This window comes from Nipponia nippon, unplaced genomic scaffold (genome assembly GCF_047370975.1).
Source record: "Nipponia nippon isolate SJK-2023a ecotype South Korea unplaced genomic scaffold, ASM4737097v1 scaffold_7, whole genome shotgun sequence".
Taxonomy (NCBI): domain Eukaryota; kingdom Metazoa; phylum Chordata; class Aves; order Pelecaniformes; family Threskiornithidae; genus Nipponia; species Nipponia nippon.
This window is the reverse complement of record NW_028262391.1, coordinates 29,532,851-29,556,367: the sequence shown is the minus strand read 5'-3', so window position 1 is coordinate 29,556,367 and position 23,517 is coordinate 29,532,851. Positions and strand designations below refer to the sequence as shown.

Genomic DNA, 23,517 nt, shown 5'->3' with positions numbered 1-23,517 from the left:
ATTGAAGTGAGCAGAATGGGACCGAGAGAAGATGTTTGAGCCGGAAACCTCTTTGTAGTGAATTATTGGAAAAGGAGAGGCCTAGGCTCTTTTGGGGTGAGGAGGAATGATTATCAGGCTTGAGGTGCTCTGGATCTGTCCCTTCAGGAGCTGGGTATTGATAGCTTTTGCATTGTTTTTCATACCTCAGGATGAGAAGGGCTGTGTAGATGTATAGCTTTTACTGGCTTTTTAAACTATCTCTTTCGCTAATTTACTGTGTTTCTCTCTTCCTGGCAGCATCCCTTCTTGAAACTGGCCAAACCTCTGTCTAGCTTGACGCCACTGATCTTGGCAGCCAAAGAAGCAATGAAGAGTAACCGCTAACATTACTGCCACAGCCTTCAACCTTTTTTTTGTTTGTTTGTATTTTACAAATCTTTATAATATATGAAATTGTTACACTTCTGGGGGGAGGGAAGGGATTTTGTGGGGGGGAAACCATCTGCAAAAGGGAAGAAACTCTCATCCAGAAGACGCCCAAAATAAATTGTGGTGACTCTAGCGATCCCTGTCTGGGGTCCAGAAGGAATTGAGGACTGAATTACTGGCCTTTTTTTTTTTTTTTTTCTTTTTTTTTTTTTCCTTCTCCTGCAGACAGCCCAGAAATGCCACTTACTGTGCCCGGGGTTTTAAGGGTTTTTAACGACTTTGCTGTAACAGCTCCCATTCATTGTACCCTTTTGGGTACTTTCAATACTTGAATGACAGATTCAAGCTTTCAGAGAGCAGTACTAATTTTACCTGCTGATCTCTCTCATTCTCCTCTTCCTCCCCTCTACCTGTTTACTTTTAAATCGCTCTAGTAAGCTCCCATATGACTCCAATAGATTCATGGCAAGTGTGACAAATGTGAAGGTACATCTTGCCCCTCATTTCTTTTACGGATTAGCTGTTACTGTACTGTAGAATTGACAGCTTTGCTACTTAAGAAATCATCATGTATTGAGATGTGTTTTGCTTTTTAAGATGAATATGGAGAGAGGGGGAAGAGAAGTATTCAGCTGTTTCTCATATGCCTGTGCTCTGTGGACTTTTAATCAAAGATGTGGCCTCTTTGTAGAAACTTAATGATTGGTCAAGTCTTTGGATGTCAGTTTATGGATATGTAGGTAGTGATCAGATACTTTATTTATGATCAAATGATCAGCTATAGTCAGGGCAAGAAAAGAAATTCCAGCTCTCTTCCTGTCTGCTCCTTTTTTCCCATTAGACTTGCTGGACAGAAGCTTAAGGGATAATGTGCTTGGTGCGGTGGGTGGTTCGAAAATATGTATTGTATCTATGCTCTGATTTGGGCTTTGGAAGTTATGCTGGTGCCTTTGACTTTATTTTACATTTCCCTTCTTTGTATCAAATACATTTTTGTATATGTTGTAATTTTTTTCCCCAAGCAAATAATGCATCAAACTATGGAGTTGTCAGAATTTAAGTATTAGAGCTATTTTTTCCAATTTTGTATGTGCTCCATTTGTACTAATGAAATCAGAAGATCAAATAATCAGATCTGAGGACACTGAAGATACAGGATTTTTTTAAATATGATTCAAACAGAAGATTATGAACACCTGGAAATGCCAAAGTGCTGTTCTGAGAAGGCAAAGGCTCAGAGGGGAGAACAGTGCCATCAGATGTCCATGGGGCTTATTTGACTGCCTAGTTCGAGGCTGAGCGGACATGACGTGTCATACCGATCCTTTCTCACTAAAGACGTTGGATCAGCTAGAATGGCTGAAGTCAAACATTCAATGTAAGAAAAAGTGCCTCCCTCTGAAGGACAGTGAGCAACTTGAGCGGTTGAGTTCTTGGGGTGTTACCGGGGGAAAGTGTAGAAGAGCCTGTGCCCCGGCTTCTTCTAGTGATACAGTCTATGCATTTCAACTTCCCCAACAGTTTAATGATGAGCCAACTGTAGTTACAATGTGCCAAACGATTCTGTGAAAGAATAACCGTTACTTTAGTGGGATTTTATTACGTTCCCAGTGGGGCAGGACCTGGGACGGATAGGGTTATGGCTGGGTATGGACGGCAGACCCTGAATAAAAATGTTTTGCACACTTTTACAAACATTGCTGGCAGAAGATAGAAGTCATTTTCAGATAATTTTGGTATTTGTACAGTGATAAAGATAAATAAGTTTTGGGGACTGGTAGCCAAGGTATTGCAAAACCAACTTCCAGCTGAGAGTGGCTGCCAGAACAGCAGAGGCCATTTGTGTTGATGGTGGAGGGGAAGTGGGGCTAGGGTCTTCCAGTGCTGCTGTGACTCACTAGCATCTAGGAAATGGCATGATACCAACAAGGTGCCTTGTTGTGCAGGGCACTGCAGTATCGCAGTTCAGCTTGCATTCTGCTCTGGTGCGGTAGTATAAATTTACGTCAGATAAATTATGTTAACTGCTCCATCAAAGGAATAAATCCCTCTAGCTGTAAGTGTAAGAATAGTTATGCTTTTAAATTTGAGGAAGTGTCTCATTCCAGGCAAGTAAATCTAGATGCGTTTCCCAGGCAAAATGTATGATGAGCCATGGACACTGTAAGCACTGTAATGGCGATGCCCCCAGCTTGCGTGCATCTGGCTCCCTGATCAAATGAAGTAGCCAGGAGGCTTGGCTGAGATAAAAAACCTGTCGTACTGATGGTTCCCTCTTTGTCCGTTGCTGGCAATGGACTTTGTGAAACTCCTTGTGCCAGAATTAAACTGGGAGCTTTTCTTTCTTCTTTCTTTTTTTTTCTTTTTTTTTTTTTTTTTGGATGGCACAATCTAGACAGTAAGATAACTTGTGATAAATTTAGGTTTTTTTAGAATAGAAAAACATGAAATCATAAGTAATTTTAACTTATTAGTTCACTTTTATTGATGAATGAGAATGGTTTAAAACATATATTACAAAATTTGTCCAATTTAGTCTACTTAAGAGATGATTTCCAAACTTTCAGTGACCTTAGCGCACAAAACCTGGGCGAATCCAGAAGTTACCAAAACATATCTCAGTGCTTGCTGTGTGACCTGGAATGGTGTTTAGCTCTGAAGTTGAGAAGTGTCCCCATCTCCCCTTCCCCACGCAGCAGTTTTATTGTTATGTGGTGAGGTTTCTCACCCGCCGCTGCCAGAAGTCGGGGCCAAAGGTGGAGTTGGCAGAAGAGGAGAGCCAGGAGAATGTTGCCGTACTGTGCTTTTGTGTCTTAGGGGTCAGGCATCGCTTTTCTAACGATTGTCAGCTGGATGTGTCTGCAAGATTAAAAAATGCAAGCCGTATTTTTTTTTTTTTTTTTCCCCTGAAGGGAGCAGGTTAGCGTCTTCAAGACTTGCTGCAGGGCTGTTCAACTCTGCTGTGTCACTAGGGCAGACAGAGACCAGCCAGAGTTTGAGTAAATGATGATAAGGGAAGGACTGCATCTGAAAGCGCTGGGATTTGCGCTCTCTTGGGTGCCAGCATAATATCCTAGTCAGATTCTAAGCAAATATGCATGTGATACATATGTAATCATGTGATACATAAGTGTAATGCACAATGGCATGGTTAGGTGGGTGTACGAAGCCAGGCAGTTTATTGCTGAGTTGCAAGTGTGCAAGGAATGCGTGACTCCTGGGATTTTCTTGTTATCATAGAACCAGACTTTTCATGAGAAGCAACCATGGCGCTGGGAATGTGCACTTTGACCTGCCTTAGGTGTTAACGAGACTGATTGTAGGCTTCCCCCCAGCTCTCCGGTGCAGGGACGTGCAAAAGGTATGGCTAGAGCAGAAGGGAGATAGTGGGTCCCTTTGTCAGAGGGGATGGTGGGTGGGCTGGGGACGGAGCAAGAAGGTTGTTAAGGGTCTCTCCAGCTGGAGTTGACTAAATAAATGTCTCTGGTCCGTTTTTCCCTCTGTTCCTCACACTGTCAATGGAAATGGAAGTAGGTGCAAGCTTTCTTTTTATTTTTTTTAACTGTCTTCAGATTTTAATGTTGCCTTTTGTGTAATTTAATCCCATTATGTTATTTAATTGTTACTGCAATATTAACTACTGTATTTGTTGACTTTGTTTAATAACTGTTCTTTCAGGGCTAGAAATAAACTTTTAAAAAACATTTGGTTTTTTTCCCCCTTCCCTGTCATGAGTTTATACCTTCTAAGAGAAGAGCAGCTGAAAAGAGTACATGTTTAGATGTCTTAATGAGATTAACAGAATGTATTTGTAATTAAGCTTCTTATGAATGCTTTAATTATGATGGATATAATTTTGTGCTATACTAGCTTGTCCTATTTCTTTTAAAACTTTATTACTCACCAGTGTCTGTACCAAACTCATGATAACTGCAAGCTTTCCTTGCTGCCACACACTGCTGGCAGATGGTTATGCCTCCCGCAAAATGCTCCAGATAACTGAGAGGAGGAGAGCAGCTCTGAAACACCCTTTTCACCCACCGTGGAAGAGAGATTCCTTGCTGCTCTTGCGAAGGGAGCAAAGCGAAGACCAGCCTAGTTCATCACCATCGCATCTTCCACTATTCATTTGCTGTAAGATAGCCTTTTGGTAGTGACCGGGGTGGGACTGATGGGCCAGTAAACTGCGATTGTGGCAATATGATGATGTTCCAGTAACTATTCTGAACAAGGCTGCTTTATTTTGCATCGTGAATATCATCCAGTATCCTGCATATAAACATTATGGCATAGGAGACACGGGGAATGAGCTGTCCAGGTGCCTGCTTGGAAGACGCTGCTCCTGGTTCTGCACCGTCCCCCCCGATCAGCGTTTGAGTGGCAGAGCCAAACACGGCAAGGACGCTGCGTGTCAACAGCTCGCCTAGGACTTGGGATGAGATCAATGGTGCCTGTTGGTAGGCTGCGGAGACTCACTCATGTTTTTCATCAAAACTACAAAAATGCTGTGGCGTGTTGGCATGGCAGTCTAGCTAAAGAAAAGGACATCTAAATGAATTTACTTTGGGTTTGAGACCGGTTCAGTTGAAATCCAGATGAAGTTTCTGTCTCAGTTGTGAATGTCAAGGACTCATCATATCGTGTGTTTCCCATGTGTTATTGGGAAATCATCTCTTCCCCTTTCTTGCATGTTGTACAAGCTTTGCTCATACCACTGACAAAGGGAAATGAAGAAACCACTCTTCTTCAGAAGCCTTTTCAACCAGACATGAGAATGTTGTTTTGCACAAAGCACTGTCTCTTCAGGTTAATTGATTTGTTGTAGTATCTTTGTCTTTATATATAATTGACCCTTTATGCATTTAAACTGATGTTCTCTAAATCTGCATTTAAGTGATTTTGCATTTAATTTATGGGGGGAAAAGTTGACAAGAGGAGGGAGAAGGTGCTTAGTGGAACTCGCTAATTATCTGGATATTGGTACTTGTGCTGCTTGAAGGAGAGCAGAGTTTTGGCTGAATGTGGTTTGCACAAGTTGAAAGTTGCTAGTCTTTGCTTGGTAAATCTTATTAAGTCTTGTGTGAACTTGCTCATCCCTTGCATATACCTGGCCTAGACTAAAACCAAGAGCAGCCCTATCTTTTTGGATCCCTTTATTCAAGACTGGGTATTTAACACATTGTTTTTCAAGATGGTGAAGCTGGGGGCAGTGATTTCTCCCTTTCAGGGCTGCTGTTTGGTTAGAGTGAGTTTACCACAAAGCTGAGCTTATTTGGACTGTGCCAGCAAGACACTGGTTAAAACCAGGATGGCTAAAAACTGAAAAGGATCTTCATTTCTAATTAGTGTTTTCGCAGCGGTGCCTGAAGATAGGTGTTGGGTTTCAGTACAGTTTCGCGTGGCTCGTGTGCAAGCACAGCAGGTGTCTGCAAATGCCTGCTCCCAGGGATTTGTACAGCTGCATTTTTTCCTGTTTTTATAACTTGCATTTTCCTCTGAAGATTGTTTTTAATAAAAATGGCCATCCTCAGTCATGTGAGAAAGGTACATGAAACTGTGCTGAGCTCAGCTAAATTCTTGACGTTGCTCTCCCAATGTGTGGAGGAAGCAGGTTTTTCCAAGAGCCTTTTTCACTACTTTGAACTCCAGCCTAAGGAAGGATTTTTTTTTTTTTTTTTTTTTTTGCTTGAGGGGTAAAGTACCAACAAGTGAGAACAGTGAATTTCTGTCTGTATTTCTCTATCTGCAGTCTGTTATGAGGGAGGAGGGCAGTGCTGACGCAGCTTCTCGTGCTGTCGTTCCCTCATCGCAATGGTGATACTGCCTTTTCCTGTTCCTGTCCACCAGCCAGTGTCTGCAGGGGGAATATCTTCCAGCATGTCCTAACTTCATTTCAAAACCCATTTACCTATTGACCTGATTATTGAAACAGTCTGTAGGGACTGATGATTTCTTATTTTTTATTTTTAATGGGATTTGCCCACTGGGAAGTTAATGATTGCTCATTCTCTTTAGGACTCTGAAAGACCACCAGACTTCTGCTTTGGGGAAGATGTATTGAGTCAGTAAAGAGGAGGATGGGACTGGAATAGCAGACAGTATGTCTCAATGCACAGATATGTCTCAATACAGAGACTCAAGTTCCTGGTGTTTTCTGAAGGGCTTGTGAATAATAATCTGGCTCACTAGAACTGCAGATCAATGGAGGAGATGCTGATGTGACTCAGGACATCACGGGATGTTCTGGAGGGGGAACAGGGGTGACATTCCTAGGGAGAGACTTCTCCCTTGAATTCAAGGTTTCTAGAGCTAAGGATGATCCATCTTTGTTATTTTTTCCTCCCAGGGAATGCTTGTTCTAAGGATTCATGCCTTTTCGCGAAGCCCAATTAACTCGTGGCTCTCCTTGAGCCCTTTTCATCTGGCTGCCTGTGGGAGGAAACCTGCTGCCAGGTTTCTGCTGCCTTGTCACAGCAGCTGATAACAGGTGGCTGCTCCTGGAAAGGTCTTATCCACTCCCCTGCCCAGTAAAACTCTCCTTAAATAACCTTACAAGTGTGTTCAGCTGTAGCTACTACCTCTTTGTGGGTGAAAATGGGGGGGAGCCAGTGTGGCTCTGTTCAGCTTTTGTTACCCTTCAGTGTTTTTGGAGAGTGTTTATTTTACTTAACTGTGGAAATGCCAGCTTGTTCCTATCCCTTGGCTAAAAAACAAAACAACAACAACAAAAATACCCCAAACAAACTGTGTTTTAAGCTGTTGTAGTTCTTGACAGCCCTGAAAGCAAATTTGGTTTAGAAAAGACACTGATGTTCCAGCCACAGAAAAGTGGTTTTCAGTGTGGGTATCTGAATTTTTAGACAGTCTTGTTTCTAGAAGAGCAGCCGAGCAAAGCCGTGTGGACTCTTGGTTTTGCCTTTGCAGTGGTGTGAAGACCTACTCCAGTACAGAGGTTGCAGCGTGCCCCCTTCTGCTGTCAGCACTAATGGGAGATAGGAAATGAGCCGCTTACGTATCTGTCACTGGAGTTATTTAATCCCATAATTATCCTCATAAGCAACAGCTTCCAGCTGCTCTCTCCAGCCTGGGTTAAGTGTCCCACAATTGCAGGATGTGCTGTGGGCATAATTACAGGCGATGGACGGGAAATAGTTTTTTAAGACCTCTGAACATTTACTTCCTAAGGCCCAACTTTTAAAACGCTTGAGAAGAAGGGGAAAATCCATTTCTGTGGGAAGGAAGAGATGTTGGGATTTTTTGCCAGTTTTACCATGGGTGTCACAATCTTTTCCATGTCACAGCTGTGTTTGGAGGAAGGGGACGAGAATGCGCTTGCTTTTTAGGCATTAGCACATGGCAGCTTTCTCTTGTAAGAGTAGCTAGAAATATTAGTGTAAGGGGCGTGTGTTGATATCCCCCCCCCCCCCTTTTTTTTTTTCTGTTGATCTGGGTGGACTTTGCTCAATGGCTGAGATGTTCTCCAGAGGGGACCTGTCAGAAAGCTCTTGTCTGCTCTATCGAAACCCTCTGTTGAAACCAAGGTTCAAATGCTGGTAGGAGGGATTGAGACACGGTACGGGAAGATCTGTGGTGTTCCTCAGTGCAAACTGCCCATCTGTCTCCTGTGTCCCGTGAGCCAGCAGTTCTCTTCCAGGGACTTGGTTTAGGTTGGTGTCACTGGGTCCTTGTAAGGTTTTGTTTCTAAAGATGGGAGTTTGAGAAACACAAAAGTAGGGCAGATGGAAAGAAACTAATTGGATTTTGATGTTAAGTTTTTGTGTTCTGCAGTGATAGGTAGCTTTCTCTGACCAATGTTTTGCCACTGCCAGAGGTGAGTTTTCAAGAGGTCAAAAATATTGATTTTCTGAGTCTTTTAAAGCATGTTTAATCTTCCTTTATTCAGGCAAGGTCGTTTGCTCATTTGAGGCAAAAGATACACATTTGTCTTGCCTTCTGGAGACAGAAATTGGTTAAAAATGGTAAAATTGTGATACATTTGGAGGCAGGCCAACCAAAACAGGGCAGTTCTGGTGGGGAGGAGGAAAGGGCTTGGACAATGGGCTGTTTGCAGCATGATCCCTCTCCCTGCTCGGGTTTACCAAGGTTTCCAAAGCAAGTGCTGTGTGCCATGATTGCTGGGGACCAAGTACCTTCCCAAAACCACCCTTGGGTGGGCACTTGGTGACAGCAATGACTGCTGGAATGAAGACGAAAGGAAGGAGAGTGTTACAGGAGGAGATGCTGAGGCTGGCCGAGACCTTTACAAACACCTCCAAAATGACCTACCAGAACGTCGTGTTTCTTTTCTGCTGTGGCAAGGGCTATAAGGGAGAGAGGCTGAGCAGCCCTGATGCCTCAGAGTGTGCGCTCCTGGTTTTCACGGGTTGGTCTGCGTTGCTGTAGCCAGCTTGAACTGTATTAAGTGCCTCATCCCTGGCTCCAGCATGCATCAAACCTGTGTCTCCTGGCAATTTCTGTTATAAATTACTAGAGAGGGAAATAAAATGGCATTAATAAAAGCTGTTGGGTCCTTGCATGCGTTAAGCTGCCAAAGGGGTGATGAGAGGAGCCTGCGTTACCCACCAGTGCTGCCTGCACAAGGGTGCAGGACCGGGCTTTGCCTTGGGCGTAGAGTACGAAGCACGGTGGCCCTGATGCCCAGCAGCTGTTTCACAGTGTGTCCCACTGCTTGTTCCCATGATAGCAGAGCATGCCCTAGGCACGTTTATCCCTGTGGCATGCTGGTGATGAAGGAGATGCTATTCCGACTGTAGTGATGGGAAACGTGGGCTCAAGGTGGTGTAATTTCTGCTGCAGAGCAAGGAAGTGACCCAGAAGACACAAAATTAATTGTTTATGCTCTATTAACCATGAGTCCCTGATAATATGGCATTATCCACCCCATCCCACTCTTCCTGCTGTGGCCTGCACTGCTCCTGCGCTTTCCATTGCTGACCATCCCCTTTACTCCTGCAGACCTGCAGCGGTGGGAGCCCAGGGGTGCCCAGTGACCTGGTGGGAGCTGGGGCGGAGGATGCAACCACTGGAGCAAATGCGGCGTATTTTGTCACCTACGATTGCTGTCGACTCCATTGTATATTCAAAGGTCTGACCCAAATGTATTTAGATGTTTAGATGGTGTGGGTTTCAGAAGTCGCGTAATGGCGATACCATGGGGTGGTTTTGGTGGAGCTGGGAAAGATCCTGTCCCCAATACATGTGTTACCAGCAGGAGGAGTTGAAATGTCGCTGTCACTAAAATGCTGCATGTGGACCAATGGCACGTGCCACCAACAAAAGAGGTGAAGTCTTATTCAAGACAAGGTTAAGAAGCAGTAAGCAAGCCGGGCTTTCAAATTGGCCAAAGATGGACTTTGCTGTGGCTTAGAATGGCTCTGCCCTGGAGAAATGTGAACTCCTTGCATGGGTTGCTGGCTTTCTAAGAGTCCCCTTGTGTCCCAGGCTTTGGGATTTGGGGGAACAATTTACATTTTATGGTGCTAAGTAGAAACAAAATGAAGGTTTTTGCTCCTTCTGGAAGACCTGAGCAGCTCTGGGGAGCTGCTGCAGGCTCTCAGATACGAATGCTGGGTGTTGGAGGCTCAGCGACTGCACAGTGGAGATAACACTGGCACCTGCTTGCTGGGACAAACAACTTGCTGGCGGATCCAGCTGCAGGTGAGTCCATCAGCTGCCCATGGCAGCAGGCATTGCCCTGCAGAGGAGAGGGCAGCACGTGCCGTGTTTCCCAAGCCTGTCGGGCTGCGCCACGTTTGCTTACCTGTGGCTTTATAAAGAGGAGGTGCAGAAGCTTTCTCTGCTCCTTCCCAGGGTTTGGTCCAGTCTCTTCCCCCAGTGCAGCCTTTGCTATGGCTGGCCTGAATGTCTCCATTGCTTTTTTTTTCCTGGTTGTCGGGGTGTGCCAGGCGCTCAGGCAGCTTTCCAAGAGGCTTCTGTCTCCTGGAGCATATGTCTTCCTTGCCAGAGAACTTGCTGGCTCATTACAGTTGTGCACGAGCTGCCTTGAGCTGAGGATGCTGGTGGAGATTGGCCCATGGGGTGGTGGCTTTGGCCCCGACGTGGTCCTGACTCTGCTCTTCCTCCTCTTTGCTGTTCACGGTGCCTCTTTTGATGGAGCATCTGCCAACCCAACCATCTCTCTCCAGGAGTTCCTGCTCCTCGAGTCCAACCTCGCAGCAACTGCTGCCAAGCTGCTGGCCCAGGGTGCAGGCGCAGGGATGGGCTGGGCTGTCACCAAGCTCTACTGGTCCTGGGAGCTGACACATTTCCACCTCATCCAGAACCTGATAGCGTCGGAGTGCAGCTCCTCCATCCACACGTCTCTCCACCACGCTGCCTTTGTGGAAGGCACCTGCTCTTTCCTTTTCCACCTTGTCCTTCTCAAGTTGCGACAGAGTCACACGATGTACCGGGTCCCTGCCCTGGCTGCGACTGTCACCTTCCTGACCTACACAGGTAAGCAGCACCTGCCCTTTTCTAAGTCATTTAGAGAAATACTTAATTTGTGGGGGGGGAATGGTCCCTTTTTCACCTTCCAGGACTTGAGACATAATGATTACCAAGTTGTGCCAGGGGAGGTTTAGGTTGGATATTAGGAAAAACCTTCTTCACTGAAAGGGTAGTCAGGCACTGGAACAGGCTGCCCAGGGAAGTGGTGGAGTCCCTGTCCCTGGAGGTATTTAAAAGACGGGTAGATGTGGTGCTTAGGGACATGGTTTAGTGGTGGACTTGGCAGCGCTAGGTTAACAGTTGGACTTGATGATTTTAAAGGTCTTTTCCAACCTAAATGATTCTATGATTCTATGTTTGTTTTCTGCTTATTTTGAGGAATATTCATTTTGGGATGAAGATGGCAGTTTAGGATATCTAGGCAGCAGGTGAAATGTTGGCACATGAGAAGCCATAGCTTGCCCCAAGACTGGGAGCACCATCCTTGAATGTCCCCTAACACACCCCCTCGGTCCTGCACTGAGCTCTTCTGCTTCCCCCAAAGCTCAGGGTGACAAGGGTGGGATTTCCCCATGTGCTGCTATTACACAGTTCAAGCAAGCAGCTGCCAGAGCTGGGCAGCAGAGGTGCTCCCAGAGCCTCCCAGCAGGCTGGAGGTGTCGTGGGTCTCCTGGTCCAGCTCTTTGTTGGTCTTTCAAAGGATGCAAGTGAGACTGATGGCCATCCTTCTCTTCCCATACAGCCGGGCCGTTCACGGGGGCCTTCTTCAACCCTGCCCTGGCCACAGCCACCACCTTCCACTGCTCAGGGAGCAGCTTGTGGGACTATGTCCAGGTTTACTGGCTGGGGCCCCTTGCAGGTGAGATCTGCACCCTGGTACCTCCTGGGCAGGGGTTGGGATGGGGGGCAATGGGCAAGGCAGAAATGCTGGGTGTAACACAAACCATTCCTGGCGAAGAGCTGAACCTGGGTCTTACCAGTGACAAGTGTCCTTTTCTGTCCCCCTTCCTTGTCACTCAAGTCATCTCTTTGCTATCCATTTTTTTAAATCCAATTTCTACATGGGACATAGGCAGAACTGTCCCCAAGGCCAAAGTTTGGCGGAGATGAAACAAAGATGTTTTAGGGCAACAATAGGCTGAGCTATGCTATTGAGGTCCACAGCTTCAGGATGACCGCGGGGAGCTGGATATGTGCTGCTTAGAATCCAGAGAGTGGGGAAAGGACAGTGCTGGCATGGTTTATGGCCCTTTTGGGTCAAAACAAGCCTTGCTATTAAATTAGGGACACAATGGTTAAATTCTTCTTAAAGTAATATAGCAAGGGTCTTTTAGATACTGTCAGTGGGGACTTCAGTGGTGCTGAGCTACATTTTGGTCATAATGAAGGTTGTGGCAAGGGCCTGAAAATCACTGCTCAGCTGTGGCGGTGCTCGATGCAGCACACGGAAGGGATCCGTGCTCTCGTTTCAGGGATGCTTGCTGCCCTCCTGCTGTACCAAGGCAACATCCCACGACTCTTCCAGAAAAACCTCCTTTACAGCCAGAAGAACAAATACAAGATACCCAAGGCAAGGGTGGTGGCTCACATGCAGGGTTATGAACCCCATCAGAAGAGGAAAGCGGAGAAGACCAACTCTGAGCCTCATGCCTGAGCTGTGGACAGGGGCCGAGGAGGTCCCTGCAGCCCCGCTCCTGGGAGCAGCTTTCCCGGCATGGAGGATTTTGCTGCTCATCCCATCCAGCATCCATCCTGCCCGTTCAGTCCCTACCATGGGATAATATTTTTTTAAAGCATTGCAAAGGAGTCAGCCATGCTGGCCTTCCAGGATGTCTGAATCCCTGAGCTCCTTTGGGAATAGCTTTGAAAGACTCCCTGGAGAACCCGAAATGTTTCAAGCCTGCATCGCTAGCTTGGTAGGGGAAAAAAACCTAACACTTTTGCATAAATTGCTGGTTGTCTTGTATTGCCAGGAAGCTTACAGAAAGTCAGGACCATTATGCGGGTAGGCTTGAGCAAGTCCCAGGTTATTGCATCGTGCAATGCTTGAAATAACCTGACTGGGTCTCTTGCAGCCATAAAAACAAAGCATAAACCAGTAACCACCTTGGAAATTTGGGATGAAGAGGAAGCAGGCTTTGATCTTTCGAGTTAGAAAATGGATATTGGTCAAAAATTGGTGTTTTTTGAGTTAAACTGAGGTCCTTGAATTGCATGGGCTGAACCTGGCAGTTCTTGGAGAGGAATTAAAAATGCTCCAGGGCAAGGGAGTTCACTGGCCACAGGAGACCCTGCTCCTCTGTGGATGCGGTGCTTGGCCTGGGTTTCGTGTGCTGTAAGGCATCAAGAAATGGTGCACAAAGTGTCTGTGGTTAAAAAATGAGGCCCAGGCAGCCGGTACGCAGCTGGCATGGCTGAGCAAGTGCATCCCCGGGCTCTTCTCTATGTCTACATGAAATATTCCTAAAGATAAAATTACGGTTTGTGGAAATAATAATAAACATAAATGTTGTGAGTGGCATTTAGGTGAGTGATGTCATTCCTGTGAGCTCTGTGGGGGGGACATCAGCCCATCTGATCCCCAAAAATGGGAGAAGCCGTGGGGATGTCCAAACCGACACTGCCTCACCTGCTGCTTGCTCTGGAAAGGGGGTAATCTGGGTGGAAAGACCTGCTAGGTAAACAGGGCTCCCTCCAGGCAATGCTGGGGCCAGGGCACCCCATGGGTGCTGCACTCCGGGGGTCTCTCCACATGGGAGAGCAGGGACTGGGGCAACCTCATGTGTGGCATCCCTGGAGCAGGGCCGCTGGGCATGGCTGGATACCGAGCTGCCACCCAGAGATCTCCCCTGCCGAAAATGGCCGGTTCCTGCATTTTGCAGCAAATAGTCAATTTTGCAGGACCTCTCTGGGCAGAAAGTTCCTGAGCTGAATATATTCTTGATGCACTACAGCTTTTCAGAGCAATCACAGGGTGCATGCTCTGGGGCAAGCTGTGCTTTTCATGCCATGCTCTGGTTGCACAAGTGTCCCTGCCCTGGATCACCTTGGCAGGAGCTCAAGCAGGGAAGATCTGCTCCCATTTATTGCATTCCAAATGGTGAATAAGGAAGTGGCACCTGATTGAAATCCGGAATGAACAGAGAGCCCAGGAAGGTGTCAGATGCAGGTTTGGTACCCAGACACGTGGTGCCCCCTGTCCCAGGTGCCAGCCCTTCCCCTCCCCGCATCCCCACTATGTCCCCTGTGGGGTCTGGCGGATGACCGTGTCTACGCTGCCTGTGGGCTGCCCATCTACCTTGCTTGCACGTGGGATTGCCCTCTGGGGTGAACCGGAGACTGCCCAGGAACCGAGAGGGGAGATGAATGTCTGCAAAACATGAGACCACACCACATCTCAACAGGAGAAATGAGGGAAGGGACTAATGCAGCGATACCTGGACATGCCTCGGAGGTGAAACTATGGAACAAACAATGCCTCAAAAACCATGTCCCTGCATCGTGCCTGGCTGGATGCTTGGTGCTGCCTGGGCCCTTGTGGGGAAGGGCAGTGGGAATGCAGTCTGGTTTTTATCCAGTTAAACTGTGAGCAGGAGATGGGGCACCTTTGGGTGGAAACCAAAACCTTTGAGGCTCCACGTGGCTGGCCAAGGGAGAGTCTGGGATGCTGAGATCCCCCTGGCAATTTTTTCTGAACCTCTTTTGGTTTGGAAATCGTGCTGAAAATTCTGAGCTGGGGCCTCCGTTTATTCAAACCGATTTGCTGGCTCTGCTTTTGATTTGAGGATAAGTGTAGGATGTGAAAAGTAAGGTTGACTAGCCTACCACAACCCATTCTTGTGGTATTATTCCCCAGGCAGAGCATAGAATATTCCTACAGCCACTCCAAGTGGTGGGTTGGGATGTCTGGCTCCAGAGATGCTCATGAGATGTTTCCTGGATGCGTGGGTATTTCACTTGCAGTTTGACACCACGGTGCTGGCGTCAGCTCTGTGGTATGATGCCAATCCTATAAATGCACAGCATCTGAAGGCAAGGTGTACCCACAGAGCCAGGGCAAAAAAACACTGATTTTTTTTTTTTTTTTTTAATTCCCCCCTCCCCCCTGGACATTTTCAGATGTTTGAGGTCTGTTTCTTGGTCTGCTGGGGAGATTGTCTACTGGGCAGACTGATGCAATTAAGGGGAACTCAGTAGAAGTGACAGGGAATATTGTTATTTTTAATTAAGAGGCTGCTTTTCCAGCACAGTAGCACCAAGCTGTAGTGGAGGAGCGATGCAGCTGGACAGACAGACTTGTTCCCAAGCTGTAAATCAAGCTCCGCAGCTCTGATTTACAGCTTGGCCCTGCGCTGTTGCGGTCTGTGGCGCAGAGCCGAGGACTTGGGCTGCCCTCCTGGTTCTGCTCCTTGCTGCTGGAGTCGGCGCTACGCAGCGCAAAGCCCCAGATTGCCTCCTCCAAGGCTTCGGCCGCCAGTCAGGGGTTTTTGCCCTGTTTGCTCAGGACCTACCCTGGAATAGTCATGTCGTGTCGAGCCCCTGGGACCCCGCTGTTGCAGCCCATCCTGCTCCGCAGCAACAGCAGCATGTAGCAACCAAGAGCTTGTGCACAGAACTGCACAGACTGAGGTGGCCAGGGGCTCTCGTGGGCAGCAGCGTCCCCACCTGCCTGCCTCTCCTGGGGCAGAAGTAGCCCCCGAGCCCAGGAGGCGAGTGCCTCGCTGTCCTCAGCAAAGGCAGCTGGAGAACGATGCCTGGAGGGGACAAGGAGGCTCAGTTGTGGGTGCCCTCCAGCCTGTGCCGCAGGGCATTGCCCCGCTGAGAGGGAGCGGGCTGCTGGCTCTGGAGGCGCTTCTGGGCAAACTGTTTCTTGTAGAGAGCACTGCTGTACTGCAGCTCCGGGGTCACCAGCCGCCGGCACATTCGCTCTGTCTCCTTATCCAAGCCCTGCTTGAGGTTATAGCCCAAGATCTTTGCATTGCCGTGCTGCAGTGGCTGCAGGGAAGAGTCCTTGATGTCCTTCGGGGCCACGCTGCCCATCCCTTGCAGGCAGGTCCTTGCCAGCTCTGCCCGCCTCTTCCGAAGTGCCTTTACTTCCTGCTGCATGCGCTCCCTGCCGATGTCTCTGTCAATCCTTTCCCAGAAGGTCCTGTTGAAGTGGATGTAGATTTCCCAATCCAGCCTGTTCCAGTCCTTTATCTTCTCCACGATGGTGTCCGAGAGGGGGAACTTGGTGCTGCTGTCCCTGATGTTTAGTGGGAAGGAGACGATGCTGTCCAGGTCCCAGCACAGCATCTCCTTCAGCAGCACCATGGACTCATCGAAGTACTCGGAGATGAGGAGCAAGTCAAAGGATGCCTCGATGGCCTTCAGCATGAGTTGCACCCGCTTGGCTGAGAACTCTCCATCAGGGTTGAAGCCAAAGTCAAATGTCATGAGGTTCTTGGCATAGTGGCTGTTGGGGTCTGCAGGGTTGTAGAAGTGGTAGGGATGGCTGAGGAACTCCTCCAGGCTGCGGGCACGGGAGAAAGCTGATGTGCCCTTGTAGTACATGAAGGAGGACTCCATGAGCTGCACAGGGTTCCTCAGGATGGAGAAGTACACAGCTGAGCTGGACACCACTTTCTGCACCTGCAGAGGAGAAAAAGGAGGTTTTAAGGGTGGGGTAGGGAGAAGGCACCTGCTCGCTCACAATCCTGTGCTCTGCTGGAAACCAGAAACACTTCACTGGGCTTGGAGATGGTGGGTGCTGGGGAGGGTTTCAGGGTGTAGCTCATCAAAGGAGCATTTGTGTCAGCTGTGGGGAGCCCCAGAAGAGGTACGTGGGGAGAGCAGTGACCAAAGCTCCCCACTACATGCTGCCACAGCTGGGTGGCCTGTCCAGGCTTGATATATGTTCTATCTCCTTGCCTTTCCCCAGATCTGCGTGTCCTCAAGTGTCATCCAGAAGGGTGGATGCTGGGCATGGCTGACCTGAGCTGCTGCGCTTAAGGCGTTCTCCTCTTGAAGCTGGTACCTCTGGCCTGTCCAGGGGGCAAGACATCTCCAAGGGCCCACCAGACAAGAACAAGATGATAGTTGCTGACTGCTACAGACACTGTCCCCTGGCTTGTGGACAGCACAATGGTTCATGAAACCTGTTTATAGAAGTTCTCAGATACATGCAGGGTACCTGGGGGTAATCCTGTCTCTCTTTAGCTTCATCCCTGAAGAGTTTATGTGCTCTATGGGTGTTCCACCTTGCTCCCCATGAGTCCCTCTCTCCCTCCCTGCTTTGCCCCTCCCAAGGCATTGTGGCTTTGCCCGTACCTCTGACTGCAAGAATCGCATGTGGTGGCAAAGGATGTTGAACCGCTGAGGGCGCCTGGGGGAGAAGCCCTTCACGAAACTTGCCAAGAAGTGGTGTGGGTAGAAGAGCTGGTTGCCACCCCCGATGGGGAAGGCAAAGGTGAGGTTGTGTGTCTCACCGAAGCGGAAGAGGATGTTCATGACAGTGCTGCTGGCGCTCTTGTGGACTTTCAGGAAAACAATGTCAGTCTTAGGCTCACACGTCTCCCTTTTAAAGGAGACCCTTCTGGCCTGCTGGCTTTCTCCAGGTGTCACCTCCTCAACCTTAGAGACTTCTGTCCAGTTTGGGAAAAATTCCCTCTCCAGATCTGTCTTGTAAAAGTCCTCCACCTGTGGAGGTTGAGCTGAATTTGGCATGGCATGTATAAGCGAGCTGCCCCACTGATGGTGGGGAGAACCCATGGCTTGAGGCTGAGACTGGCTCTGTACCACCACCTGTGTTGTTCCTGGTGGTGACGTTCTCCTGTGCTCCTCTGTGGTCATCCTGTTTGCAAAGATTATGAACTTGCTGGTGACAGCATCAGCATCTCCCAAAACTGTGGACATCCTCCCAGGAAGACTTGGAGAAGGAGTCCCTCTGGTTGCTTTTCTCAGGCCAGGAAGCTGGGATTTTAGCCTCGTGGATGAAAGATGGGCTTTCACCTTGCTGCTCTCCACAGGCTGCCACATCCAGTGCTCCTCTTGGCTGCGTGGGCTGCTTTCCAGTGGGGTCTCCTGGCTGAAGTACAGATCCATCTGAAAAACGTCCTGCGCGCTCTCAGTCGAAGTGGGGTCCAGCATGGCTTTCCTCTGCCAGTGCGGAGAATCGTCCTCCCACAGCAGGTCAGGGGTCTGGAGGGCATAGCTGAGCTGCTTCTGGCCATGGTCTGTGGTCTGCTGCAGGGCATGCTCCAGGTTGCACTGGCAGTTTCTGTAACAGGGAGGACACGAGGCTCAGCTGCAGAGGATGGAAGGAGCATGCAAAAAGCGTAGCTCCTCTGCAGCCCAATGAAACCCCCCTGCAGACACCCCAAAGCGCATTCCCCTGTCTTTCTTGGGGTGGGTGGCATTGCTGGTGGGTGTAGGACTTGACCACTGCTCTGGGAGGTCGGTGTGAGCGCAAGAAGAGGACAGGTCAGCAGTGATGTGCTAATGCCCCTGTCCCACTGGAGCACTGTGGGCTGGTGGAAAGGGACAAGGCAAGAGAAGGCAGAGAGGGAGAAGTGTAGGTGGCCTGGAGAAGCTGGAGGTAAGTCTGGAGATGACCCCAGATTGGGAGGACTGGGAGGACAGTCAAGGGCTGTAGGGTTTTGAGGCCAGCCAGGACAAAGCCCAGAGCAGCCTGGTCTGGACCCAGTGTGGGCTCAGCTCTGGCCAGGGCATAGGGGTTGGATGAGAGACCCCCAGAGGGGTCCTTTCCCACCTGGATTTTCCTTCCTGTCTAAAGAAGACACTGTTGGGTGGTTTTCAGGAGGGCAGTTTTGAGCCCACCTCAGTGGTCAGCAGAAGGCTGGAGGATGAGGTGCAGGTTTGCAATCCTGCTTAGGACCTACTTGGGAGGCTGCAGCTTCTCCATGGCTTGAAGTGTAACCAAGAGGAGGATGAGGAGGCTGAAGAAGACCCAGAACCGACCTGGCTGGCCCCTGTATATTGCTTTCAACTTCCTGCAAGGAAGCAGATGTTTCAGAGCATTAGTAGGTAGAAGAAATGCATGTGTGAGGCAGGAGGGAAAGAGGCCTTGAGACTTTTTTTAAAATTTTATTTTTAAGGTAAGGTCACATTTTCATGTGTGGAAGAGGTGCAGAGGCAGCGATAACCAACGAACCTCAGAGGCTGTGCTCAAGCAGTGTAGCCTAGTGGAAATTTCCAGCTGGGACACAAATACCACACCGAAAGGTAAACAATGATAACTGCAACGTCCCCTGGCTGCTCAGAAACGGCTTACTGGCCCAGCCTGAGCTCCCACTTGGGCAGCAGGAGCAGGCACTGCTTGCATTTGCCCTGCCCTGCCTCACCTAGAAATACTGGGACCCTATCTTTACAAACAAAGACAATAAACCTTTTTTTTCCCTGCTCTCCCCTTCTCTCGATGCCTGCCATTGGAGGTGATGGCCACCTGTGCAGGCTCCAGTTGTGGCTGCAGATGTGATGCTACCATGGCAGCCCCAGCTGCACCTCTCTGGTGTGTGACCTGGCTTTTATTCTGGTTTTAGCCAAGTCTACAACAGCAGCATGATTTATTCAGGTCATCAGCACTACGCTACGGGGGTTTTGGGTTGTGTGTAGGGACGTTCAGGCCATGAAAAACATTGCCATGGAACTTTTACTGTTTGTAGGGCTTGGTGCAAACCCTGATGGAGCTTGATCATAGCCTTAATCTTAAATGGAGCAGTCGGGGGACTAAGCTTCCTGGAAAAAAGGATTAGTTTGCATTTCATTTCTGCTGGTTTCTACCCAGGAAACCTGTTGCTGCCTAACAGGAGATGATTTGTACCAAGAATCTGGTTAAATCCTCTGTTGTGGTGTCCTCCTCGGGTGGGAGTCCAGCCTGCAAGCCCCAGATGTCTGCTTTCCCCCTCTCGGAGGGAGCAGGCACAGCCTGCTTTGCTGAGCATGAAATGGAGGGATCTAAACAGGAGAAATTAATGAAAGCAGAAATTTGGGCAGAGCCTGCTGGGAAGCCACATTCTGACAGCTAATCTGTGTTCGTTGATGTTGCCCGCTTCCTTCAGTGGTCAGTTTTGGACCAAGAGAGTGGGCCTGGGACCACGGAGCCCTCATGGGTATGGTTCTGCCCTGCTCTCAATAATGTCACTTACTGAGTTGAAATGATAAGCTCCTCCTAGGAGATTTTTAATGTCAAAAGTACTTGGGACTGTAAAGGCCAGGAGGTCTTAGGTCATGACAGTGCTACTGAGGATTCAAAAGGCATGTAATTACCAGTGCAGCGAACAAGCTAGTTGTCAGCAGCACAGCATCCCCAAAACCTGATGGCAAATTGGAGGCATCCATGCCCATTTTCCACTTGGGGAGCAGACTGACAAGTTTGGATGAGAGGCAGGTGGCTGGTGAACACACACATGGCTCGCTGCCTGGCCATGCATGCAGCACAAGGAGAGCCTTGTGCTGTCAAAGATAAATGGGTATGACAACCAAAGGATCAGAAAAAAGCCAAATGCTTAAACAGCGTTTAAAATGCCAAGACACGTTAAAGGGAGAGGGTTGAAGTGGAGACTCGGGGCTGCCACATTGCTGCTGCAAGGCAAGGCTTGTTGAAATACCCCTGTGTGGAAGATCACTGATGGCCAGAGAGACCAAAGAGGGAGAAGGCAGCAAAGGAGTTGCTCCACGATGAAGTGATGCTGCTGGACACATCTTGTTGGAGATTTCATCCAGCTCTCCCATCACTCAAGGCACAACTAAGTTTGTCTGCCTGGCCAGCCTAAGAAAAGTGGCAAGAAGGGAATGAAGACCTAACTAACTGTGATATTTAGCGATATACCCAAACTCTCTCTTTGTGGAGATCTGCACGAGCACCCAGTAGTGAAGGCAGAATGATGCAATGCTTCCCTGGCAAGCAGTGCTGAGGTAGGCAGCGCCCTGTGCTACTCTGGTATCTGTATTTTGTGTAGATACAATTCTGGACTTGCTTCCACAGAGGTCCCTGGTCGGCACTAAACTTTCAACCTGTAGAGAATCTGTGAAAGATCCAGGCCTTTTTGCTGCTAGCCTGCTGCCTCTTTTGAGGTGGCCATTGTGTTGGTCAAACAACCAGTTGAGAACACGCAACACGTTACTGGCTGCTTGGGTCTTATCAGGCTAGCATAAGGTCAGAGCCCTTCCTCCAGGCTGGCTCTGGTGGGACACATGCATCAAGGAGGGTACACTCAGAAAGGGAGAGCTGTGGCAGCACTGAAGTTTGTGCTGAAGATGCCAAGAAGTTGCACTGAAGGCAGCAAAACCAGGATAAAATGGCACATGTAGCATGAGAAGCCTTTGTCTTGGAGGCTGGAGCAGCTGGGTGATTTGTAGCTGGACAACGAGCCTTCAAAAGGCTCAGCTGCTTTCCATGGGTAACTAACTCCTTCACAGCCTTCTCTCAGTTTAACATGCCAGGATGAGATCATGGGCGTGGGTGTCTTGGGGCAGAGTGAAATACTTGAGATCAAAGCACCAGTAAGATGTCCAAGATGCACTTGGAGCTGGTGGGAGTCAATGCTACCCCGTAGGGTGGGTCAGGCTGCAAAAGCAACCTGCAGAATCTTTGTAAATGCCTCCGGCTGTGGGCGGGCTATAGCTGAAGAGCCCCCACAGATCAGAGCCTGTGCGCTGTCACCTCCAAAAGTGACAAAGCAGGGTGCAAAGATGGATGCAGCACCCCAAAGATGCCTTTGGCTGTGAGGGCTCAGCAGCAGAGCCACAGCAGCTGAATCCTCCTATGCTGGCTCAATGGATTTAATCAAAACCCAATCTGTTGGTCATTTATTTGCAAGGGATGATGCCCTCAGACGTGTCTTACTGCCTGCTCCTGGCAGGGGAGCAGGTGCCTGGGGTGCTGCTTGGAAGCAGACACAGCTTGATTGTAGTAGTAGTGCAGATTCCCCCTCCACTTTTTCCCCTCTGCTTGAAGCAGAGAGGATGACCTGCTTCCCTCTGACCTGTGCCCCTTCCCTGTCCAACACAAAAATAAGTGCACCGGTCGGGATGCGTTTGTGGTTGGCTGGCACTTGCTGAGCCATGCAGGATCTCAGCCAACTGCCGGGTGCTGCAGGAGGTGCTGAGGCAGAGTTCACTGGGCAGACAGGTGGCATAAAATTACTTTATTGATTCGCTGCAGCTAGATATGCTCCAGACAGCAAGCGATGTTGCACAAGGAATTAATTACACCAGCAATAGCCCGCTTCCTCTGGCCATTCCTATTGGAGCCATTTTCTTCACTTGCATCGCAACAAATGAGAAAACGGGGACAATGGTCTGCAGGACGCTCAGGAGAAGATAAGGTAGCGCAGCGAGGGCAGAACAGCACTGCCTGCCTGTGTCGGTGCCCAGCCTACCCTTGAAACAGCTGAATTAGGAAAGACCCCGAGCCCCCTAGCACTGCAGCTTGGTGTGCAGCAGCAGGGTGTGCAACGCCCCAGATGCTGCAGGCATGTGTGGAAAGGCTGTCCTGCCCCAAAATGCTCTCCCCCAGTGAAAGGGCACTGCTGTGAAGTCAAGGCTTGCCCTTCTCTGCTCCTCATCCATCCTCTCCAAAATAGAGGCTGCGGAAGAGCACTCCTCATCCTAGATGCATTCATTGGGTTGCCATGTAAAAGACTTTCACGGAGACATGTTTCTACTCCACATCTACTCCGCAGGTGAAGGTGCAGAGCTGAGAGCGGTGAGCCCTCACCTGGGATGAGGCAGGAGGGATCAGCATCCTACTTGCCCCGCCAAGGTCTTTGCCATTCTACTTCCTTTGCGGTATCAGGCCTTATAAAAGATGCTATTTTCCTGCCTAGCACGCAGGGGAGCACTGCTGCCCTTAGAGCTTCACTAGAAGAGAGAGCCCCATCAACCCAGACCTCCTCGCATTTATGCAGAAGTGCTCCTCTGCCCATTCCCATCATCACTTCAATCTTCAACCATTTCTCAACACAGAGGGGCCTACAAGGACATGACCTCTGGGTAGGATGGACATAGAATTTTACTTAAGGAAATACTATTTTACTTAAATAAATAAATAAATGAAAAATTCACTTACGTGATCAAATACCTTCTGAATTTCAGCATGGTGAGCTGGAGCTTTGGTTGGGGAGCGGGTGGTTATCGTCAGACTGGGAGAATGGAAAGCAAACACCCGGAGCCTGGCTTGTGTGCCTGCGGCCGGTGGCTCCTCCCCGGGGGTGCGCCTGGGATGGTGAGCCCACAGTGGACCTTCCCACCAGTGCCCTGCTCTCCAGCACCTGCTCCAGGGAGTGATCAGACTCCGCTCCAGTGAGTGGGACATTTACACGGCCACAGCCTTGAGAGCTGCTGGCAGCAGGCTGCCTTCTGCAAACTGCTGCCACATCATATAGAGCAGTGGGCAGGCTGTCTGGGCACTTGTGGACATGTTTGCATCCCTGCCTTACTCCTTGCTTTCACCCATGGCTGTTGATGTTCCACTTTGACCCCTTGTGTCCTCCTGCTCTGCTCTTTGTGGTTGTCCCTTATTTTCCCTTCTCGTGTCCTGCTTTTACTTCTTGACAAAGCTGAAGACAGAGATGTTTTGGTCATGAGTGTTTAGCTTCTAATAATCCCTATGTTGATACAGTCTTCAGGTCTGTG

The 23,517-nt window shown here is 49.0% G+C and overlaps 3 protein-coding genes across 12 annotated transcripts in view; 2 read left to right on the top strand and 1 right to left on the bottom strand.

Annotated features, from left to right (window-relative positions):
- The window catches only part of PAK2 (p21 (RAC1) activated kinase 2), a 46,035-nt gene extending 41,920 nt beyond the window's left edge, over positions 1-4,115 (top strand). For all 8 annotated transcript variants that reach the window (XM_087739799.1, XM_087739801.1, XM_087739800.1 and 5 more), the window contains one exon: positions 280-4,115. In XM_087739799.1, the coding sequence (XP_087595925.1) occupies positions 280-366 (87 nt within the window). In that variant the 3' untranslated portion in view covers positions 367-4,115. The remainder of the gene's footprint in view (positions 1-279) is intronic.
- On the top strand, positions 1,661-13,382 carry LOC104010678 (aquaporin-12). 3 transcript variants are annotated; one of them, XM_087739809.1, is made up of 5 exons: positions 1,661-1,789; positions 9,388-9,517; positions 10,578-10,887; positions 11,624-11,740; positions 12,354-13,382. In XM_087739809.1, exons 1-5 carry the CDS (start codon positions 1,767-1,769, stop codon positions 12,533-12,535), a joined length of 762 nt encoding a protein of 253 aa, XP_087595935.1. In that variant the 5' UTR covers positions 1,661-1,766; the 3' UTR covers positions 12,536-13,382. The 3 variants fall into 3 exon arrangements, with proteins under 3 accessions (XP_087595935.1, XP_087595933.1, XP_009461103.1); XM_087739807.1 differs by lacking the exon at positions 1,661-1,789 and adding an exon at positions 4,254-5,217; XM_009462828.2 differs by lacking the exon at positions 1,661-1,789 and adding an exon at positions 4,254-5,217 and having other exon boundaries at positions 9,388-10,887.
- Positions 13,383-15,654: 2,272 nt separating this feature from the next.
- On the bottom strand, positions 15,655-22,980 carry LOC104010677 (galactose-3-O-sulfotransferase 2). Its single transcript, XM_087739838.1, has 4 exons — positions 22,952-22,980; positions 18,762-18,872; positions 17,191-18,139; positions 15,655-16,512 (listed from the first exon to the last, which is right to left on the bottom strand). Exons 1-4 carry the CDS (start codon positions 22,978-22,980, stop codon positions 15,655-15,657), a joined length of 1,947 nt encoding a protein of 648 aa, XP_087595964.1.
- Positions 22,981-23,517: the final 537 nt, after the last annotated feature.